Consider the following 7,500-nt stretch of genomic DNA (forward strand, 5'->3'; position numbering starts at 1 on the left):
GGTGACACTGATTATTATTGTTTTAGTTTTGAAAAATGAAATCATGAAAAAATAGTCATCTACGTACGTATGACAAGAAATTCAGAATGTGTCTGTTTCCACGGACAGAAGGTGACCTGAGATCTGCAATATGTTTTTTTGACTTATTGCAGCTGTATGTCTTTGAATATCACATAACTAAATAGTGTTTATGTGTAAACCATACATTTCTTACTTGAATGGGTATTTATACGGCGATTGTTTTTTAACAATGTATAAATATATCTGTTGCACATTTGTATTATATAGAAATTGTTTGATAAATATACCGTACTTTACATCTAGTCTTTCTGTAGATCCATACTGTAGCCTTCTCACCGGAATCCTTAAAATTATGATACATATGTAGTCCCCTATATCGACTGACCTTTAATTAGCATTCACCACCTTATCAATATGTTATAAACTATGCACTTACTGAAACGCTTACATCTGAGCAAGTGTATATCTACGTATTATTATTATCTCTCTCTCTCTCTCTCTCTCTCTCTCTCTCTCTCTCTCTCTCTCTCTCTCTCTCTCTCTCTCTCTCTCTCTCTCTCTCTCTCTCTCTCTCTCTCTCTCTCTCTCCATTTTTGTACACGCATGCATAATTCAATCATGATTCATACGTCTGCAAATTAAATTCCAATATTATCGATAAGCAATGACACCCTTCTGGTTCTGAATTCCAAGATAATCAACATTATGATTATTGATTTATCTAATGCAGTTTCATTTCACGCAACACCAAACCGATTGATAAAACACACACACACACACACACACACACACACACACACACACACACACACACACACACACACACACACACACACACACATATATATATATATATATATATATATATATATATATATATATATATATATATATATACATAACGAAAATATAACCAATTAGGTGAATCTTTCATTTTTTCAATATATGCAGAATAATATAGAGTTCTTGATATTCTACCTTCTATATCTCAGTGTTGAAAATCCCCCAAAGCATATTTCCTCAGAAAAAATATACAAACTAAACATATAGAATCTATAGTGAATAATTATAGAGATTGCTAACCACACATTACTATCAGGATGCCAAGACGTTATTATACATTAGATACATAATGCACAAATGTAGATAATGTTTGGGGAATATTTAATGCAGAGAATAGTGCAAGAGAAACTGAATTGGTAGTTCTATTTATTCATATATTTGACACTTGTCTGTTTTGGACATTACCACCTTGCCATTTGTCATATTATATTAACCGACCTCTAATTTCAACCCTTGAAAATATAGATAAATAAACACATAATTCCTTCATTATAGTCTAAAGTTTAAAAATGTGAAAACCCCGAAAGCGAAAATATAAAGAGAAACAAAAATAAAAACAAACGAAACCTGGGGAAAGCGGAAGAAACGGAGAAAAAATAATTAAAAATTCTTCGTCCAGGCAGTGTGGCAACCACGCTCGCCTCACGCTGCGGCATCAGAGCAAATAATATCTTTCTCTCCCTCTCTCATTTTTCCCCTTTTATTTAATGATCACTGGCATAACCATTTCTCATCACTTCCTGAATTATTTGAGATGGCGGTCGATATATTACATACAAGGAATTTCTTCCTGAGATGTATGTGTGGAATTTATATGTTTGCATTTGGATCTCTTTACCTACAAATCCCAGGTTAGTCTTGGAATATTACTATTATTATTATTTCTAATATGTTTGATTACTTCTATATAGTTTTCTTATGTCTTAGAGTATTGATGATTGAAACCGTTGCATGCTGATGTCATTTTTATTTCTTCCAAACAATGTGACAAGTGTCATTTCGTTGTCATTTTCTCTCGTATGTTTATGATATAAAAAAAGAATTCTTTTATGTGTACACTTTTATTATTTGATTTTATTCTTGTGATATTTGAACTTTTTATATTAGATCTTCCCAAAATTTCAGTTTTTAAAGTTTAATATTGAAATATTAATATTATTACTTGTATTGCAAATGATACACTTATGTTATTAGTAACATTACAAATAATTCTGTTCTTAGGTTATATCATCTAATAAAAGATATTGCTATATGCATTGCATAAATTTAAGAAAAAAAAAGATAGCTGCTCCATAGAGGTCAGCACCATATGTGTAATTACCTACACAAAATATATTTGGTAATTTTTCAGACTACCTTTGCACAACTGATCCTGTCGATGTTGGTATTGATGGATTTCTCTTACTCTTTACTATCCAGATATATAGAAATTGTGCTATGGAAACCCCCCATTTAATAACGATATTGGGCCTGATAATAGGGGAGGGCATGAAAGGTACCAGGGAAATTGCAGGGTGAAATATGAATAATATACACAGAATCAGTTACTATATTGTCAACAACCTCTCTCCAGGGGGGGCTGCCACTCCCCCAGATCCTGCAATAGATGACAAAAAAATCTTAACGTATGACCTACCGAATGCCGAGTATGTCCAACTCTCTCTCCTTCTGTGAATATATGGAAGATTCTTTGTTTTCCTTGGCAAGGTTTGTAGGTAGCAGCCTCCCTTGGGGGGACTGCAGGGGTGTGCAGTCCCTGCAAGTATCAGTTTATATATTATATTGTTAGTTTACCCCGCAATTTCCATGGTACCTTACATTCCCTCCCCTGCTATTGGGGCGGAGAATATGGGGGTTTGGGGGAGTTCCGTGGCATGATTCCTACATATATGTGTACTAGAGGGTCATAGGAAACCATCCATACCAGAATTGTCACAATCTTTCATGTGAAGGTATTGTGAAAGATTAATTGATGTTTTAGGAAACTGCTTTGGGAAACTGAAATTATACTATATTTCTATTTAGGATCTGTTTGTAATGATCTTAGATTACAGATGCTTAGTGCCTCTTGTGGATCATGCAGATTTCCTAAACATAGTCTCATTTATTTTTATCCCACAATTTTCTTTATTCCACTGGAACGTTTGTATTTTTTGTTTTCTTTTTCTAGTGGTAAATATTTGGAATACCTTCCCATGACTGATAATGAAAGGGGTATCAATGGATTCCTCTCACCATCTACTAATGTATATAGAAATTATGTCATGGAAACACTTCCAACATCTACATTCTTGGTTCTATTGACAAGGGAAGATATGAATGATGCCAGGGAAATTTGAGAATTAGTTTATATATAGTCAAATGCAGGGGGCTGTGCCTCCTGCTGTGAATACATGGAAGAATTTTTGTCTTCCAGAGCCAGATTTGGGGGCAGTAGCAGGGGGCTGTGCTACCTGCGACCCCCTTCTGTGGGGCTACCACTTCCCAGCCCTGCAATAGCACAGCTCCCTGCATTTGACAATATAGTAACTTATTCTGCATATATTATTAAAGTGAGATATTTCATTTATAATTTCCCTGGAACCTTCCATGCCCTCCTCTGGTATTGGGGCCAAAAATGTGAGGGTTTAGGAGGTTTCTGTGGCAAATGTCCTACATATATGGGTAGAAGAGGCAGAGAGGAATCCACTGCTGTTGTGATTGTCATGTGAAGGTATTTTAAACAATTACCTATTCAGTTACTTTTATTGGACTCTTCATTAATTAATTTGATTATTCCCCTGCTACTAGTTTTTGCAATTCCTTTTTATTAGTTTTTTTCTTTTATTTTTTGTTTTACTCTATATAACTTTCTAAAGGAAGTTGGATGAGAACGTATAGGATACCTGGCAAACATTACTAGTATTCCCACAAGGTGTCAAAAATTATTGTAATGTTTTCAGGTTCCATACTGTAGACTATATTTTGGAAATTATTAAGAAGACTTTCATTTGACCAATCATGATAATGGTATTAATGGATTCCTCTCACTCTCCACTACCTATGTATATAGAAATTATGTCACAAAAACACTCCTAATTCTACAATCTTGGCAGAGCAGAGAAGGGTATGAAAGGTACCAGAAAAGGTGGGGTGGCAAAATATGAATAACATACAGAATTAGTGAGTATATAATCAACACCCTAATGGATGGGGGGCTGCCACCTCCCAATCCCCAACTTGGGATGACATAGACTTGGCAATGGGCATTCCCAGTTACTGTGATCATACTATGAGCATATATCATACTTAGATATACCTACTGTATTCTTGGGGGCTTTGCTACCTGCAACCCCCATATGAGAAGTAAGTTAGTCATTATTTAGATGTTTAAGTGAATCAACAATTACATGCTCAATATCTATATAAAGGTAATCTATTGTATCCATTAGAGAAAGGTAGACCAGTTGAAAAGTAAATAATAGCCTAATCATGGTACACCAATCAATGAGTCAACACAATGTATAACTTACCTGTTATACTTAATTGTTCAGATATATCAGCCCACCATTTTTTGAGTGCACCAACATTCTTGTGTAAGGGATCTGCAGGGTCCCACACCACCCTCTGTTAAATAACAACACTTGTTATTTCTTCACTACTTCCAGCAAATCATGTGGCCATACCCTTAGATGGGTGTTGCAGGAGGCATAACCTCCTGTGTTAGACAGTATATTGATATGTGCTTTGTATATTAATATTAAAGTGATGTATTTGGTTTATATTAGCCACATTTTACCCCATAATTTCCCTGGTACCTTCCATGACATCCCCTGCCAAGAATGTGGGAGTTAGGGGGGGTTTTGCAGTGTGTTCTTGAAGCTTTGAGTTATCAAAATCTAGCTACTGACACATGATGCAGTGATTAGATTTAAACAGATACTTTTATAACATTCCCTTTACAAAGAACCAAAAGTGGCTATACTGTATGCAAAATGTAGATAACTTTTTCTTTAAAAAAATTTGTCTTCCATCTTCACAGGGCTATATGGCGAGAAGGGGGTTCTACCTGCTCACACACAGCTTCCAAATCTGAAGTATCCAAAGCAATGTTTTATGGACAAATTAACTTTTTTGTGCTTTTCATCCTATTTTGGCCTTAATGTATCATATATGATGGAGTTTATTTCACTGGCAGGGACAGTCCTTAGTTTCATTGGGTAAGTTAAACAGATTATATTTTATGATACATTATTAATAACTTAGAATTATTATATATGAATATATGCAAACATATAAATTGCTGTTTTTTCATGTTCATAAAAGTTTATAATTCTTAGTTCTTATTTTCATTTCATATTACCCTGCAGGATGGTTTGGAAATCATGGTGTACAGCAACTCTCTTCCTGTTACTTTGGAGTTCATATCTGTCACTGTACCAGGTTGGACAGACTTTCTTGTGGTTTCAGTGGTAAGTTTGCAGTTTTCTGTTTTTACACCACTCATACAAAATATTTTAGATGTTTACTTCAAGTCTTTGAAATGCCCTAAAAATGCAATAATTGCTAGAATGTTTATAGTATTTTTATTGAATAGTAATATTACATAAATAAGTATGTAGGAGAATTTAATGTGATTGAATTTTATAGGGATATTCTCCTTTTGGAAGTTGGGTTCCTTACCATACTAGTGGCACCTGTAAGTCGTCGAGGATGGTTTGAGTATCGGCCTAGAAACTTAGTCACCATGTGGCTTATACGCTGGGTGCTCTTCAGACTCATGTTTGCCTCAGGTGTCGTTAAACTTCAGAGTGGTTGTCCTACGTGGTGGGGACTAACAGGTAATTTAACTTGGCATGATCACCTGTTTATACTTTCTTTGTTGATGTGATATTGCATTGATAAATAATTTAAACTAAAAGTGAAAGTGAATGTTCAGAGTATTTACTGCAAGCATATTGGCTCTTTAATTAAAAATTACAATATTGATGTAATGAAGTTTATGATCATTGTATGTTGATTATATGTAATAAAAGTTGGAATTTTATAGAGATTCCATTAAAGTCTTTAAAAAGTGGATCCATAGATCCATAGTATAATGTAATGTTTCCTTTACAGCTCTGAATGTTCATTATGAATCTCAGTGCATTCCAACCACACTGGCCTGGTACTTCCATCAGTTGCCAGGTTGGTGGCACAAACTGTGTGTGGTTGCAACATTTGTTATTGAAATACCAGTGCCATTCATGTTCTTCAGTCCTGTACGATCACATCGAATATTCAGTTGCTATGCGCAAGTAAGTGTTTTTGGTTCATTGTCAGTGAATTTTTTAATTAATGTTTTTTCCAAGACTTTGCAGGCTAAAACTTGCTGTTTACATGCATCAATAAGATCGAAAGCTTAGTTTATGACATACATTATCAGGGTTCATTAGACTCTGTCTATAGGTTTATAGTAATCAGAGTGGTAAAGTCAACAGAAATACACTTGGGACATTTTCATGGACTTTACTACAATACTAAACACAGTACTATACAACATAGGTGAAACACTTAACAGGATATAAAAAGGCAGTAGGCAGAGAATCCAATAGAGTATGCATACTCATGTGGTAGAAGGGAACACAAAGGTCAAGTTCAAGGGCAACTGCTGTGAATTCAGCTGATGCATCTTTTACTTGTCTAGTTGATGTTAGTGTTAATACCCTAATTCCCCACATGGTGTCATGGCCAATTGCGGGTGATCTGTCACTGTGGAGTGAGCTCGGATGCACATTGATGAAGGTCTCTTCATCAAGGAACTTGACATCAACACCTGTTGTGCTCATTCTCCATGGTGTGGTAGCCATTCATGGATGACCTATTGCTGCTGCCTGGGTACAGATACACATAGGCAAAGGTAACCAAAAGGCAATCCAGGAGCTGTGACATAACTTTCTTTACATTTCAAAATAATCTTCCAGGAATTGAAAATTATTTTTTTCAAAAACAAGTGGTGATGTAGTGCCTGGGCCTGCCTTTGCATCTTTTACTCTGTTCCAGCTATCATGATCCTACCTTCTATTTGATTTGTTGCACCACCTTTTCACTGCAGATCAGCTGTCAGACTCTCAGGGCTCAAGGCTTGTTTTTGTCAGTCCCTTCAATAGCTGAATGTGTGTTGTCCTCTACAGACTGAAGATCTTTCTACAATTGGTGGTCCCTCTGTTGCTAGTATCTCTCCAGATGATCCGTCTATAGCTGGCAGCTTTGTGGAGTCCTTCTGTGACTGGCAGCTCTGTGGAGTCCTTCTGTGGCTGGTGGCTCCTCAGATAGTCCCTTGTGTTGTCATCTGCAGATAGCTCCACTGAAGGTCTTTCTGCTATTAGTGTTCCCTCTGCTGCTAGCAGCTCTCCAGATGATCCATCTATAGCTGGCAGCTTTGTGGAGTCTTTCTGTGATTCGGCCACTCTGTGGAGTCTTCCTGTGGCTGGTGGCTCCTCGATTAGTCCCTCTATGGCTGGCAGCTCCTCCAACTGTCCCCTGCCCACCAACTTCTTGGGTGGGCATCTCATGTCAGCTGGCTTTTTAGGTGGATATCCCACAGGCACCAGTTCCACAAACAGTAGCCAGCTCCTCTGGCATAAGTACCATGACAGTTGCTTTCTCCAGTTTGCA

The 7,500-nt window shown here is 36.4% G+C and overlaps 2 protein-coding genes across 3 annotated transcripts in view; both read left to right on the forward strand.

Annotated features, from left to right (window-relative positions):
- The window catches only part of LOC113812461 (uncharacterized), a 6,185-nt gene extending 5,866 nt beyond the window's left edge, over positions 1–319 (forward strand). The window contains exon 6 of the mRNA XM_027364353.2: positions 1–319. This exon is cut by the window's left edge and continues 1,677 nt beyond it. The gene's annotated coding sequence lies outside the window, so the exon portion shown is untranslated.
- Positions 320–1,472: 1,153 nt separating this feature from the next.
- Positions 1,473–7,500, forward strand: part of LOC113812469 (lipase maturation factor 2) — a 27,236-nt gene continuing 21,208 nt past the window's right edge. The window contains exons 1-5 of one of the 2 annotated variants that reach the window (XM_027364369.2): positions 1,473–1,715; positions 4,886–5,063; positions 5,214–5,315; positions 5,494–5,684; positions 5,962–6,140. In XM_027364369.2, the coding sequence (XP_027220170.1) occupies positions 1,619–1,715; positions 4,886–5,063; positions 5,214–5,315; positions 5,494–5,684; positions 5,962–6,140 (747 nt within the window). In that variant the 5' untranslated portion in view covers positions 1,473–1,618. The remainder of the gene's footprint in view (positions 1,716–4,885; positions 5,064–5,213; positions 5,316–5,493; positions 5,685–5,961; positions 6,141–7,500) is intronic. The other variant, XM_027364370.2, reaches the window with a different exon arrangement.

This window comes from Penaeus vannamei, chromosome 4, assembly GCF_042767895.1.
Source record: "Penaeus vannamei isolate JL-2024 chromosome 4, ASM4276789v1, whole genome shotgun sequence".
Lineage (NCBI taxonomy): Eukaryota > Metazoa > Arthropoda > Malacostraca > Decapoda > Penaeidae > Penaeus > Penaeus vannamei.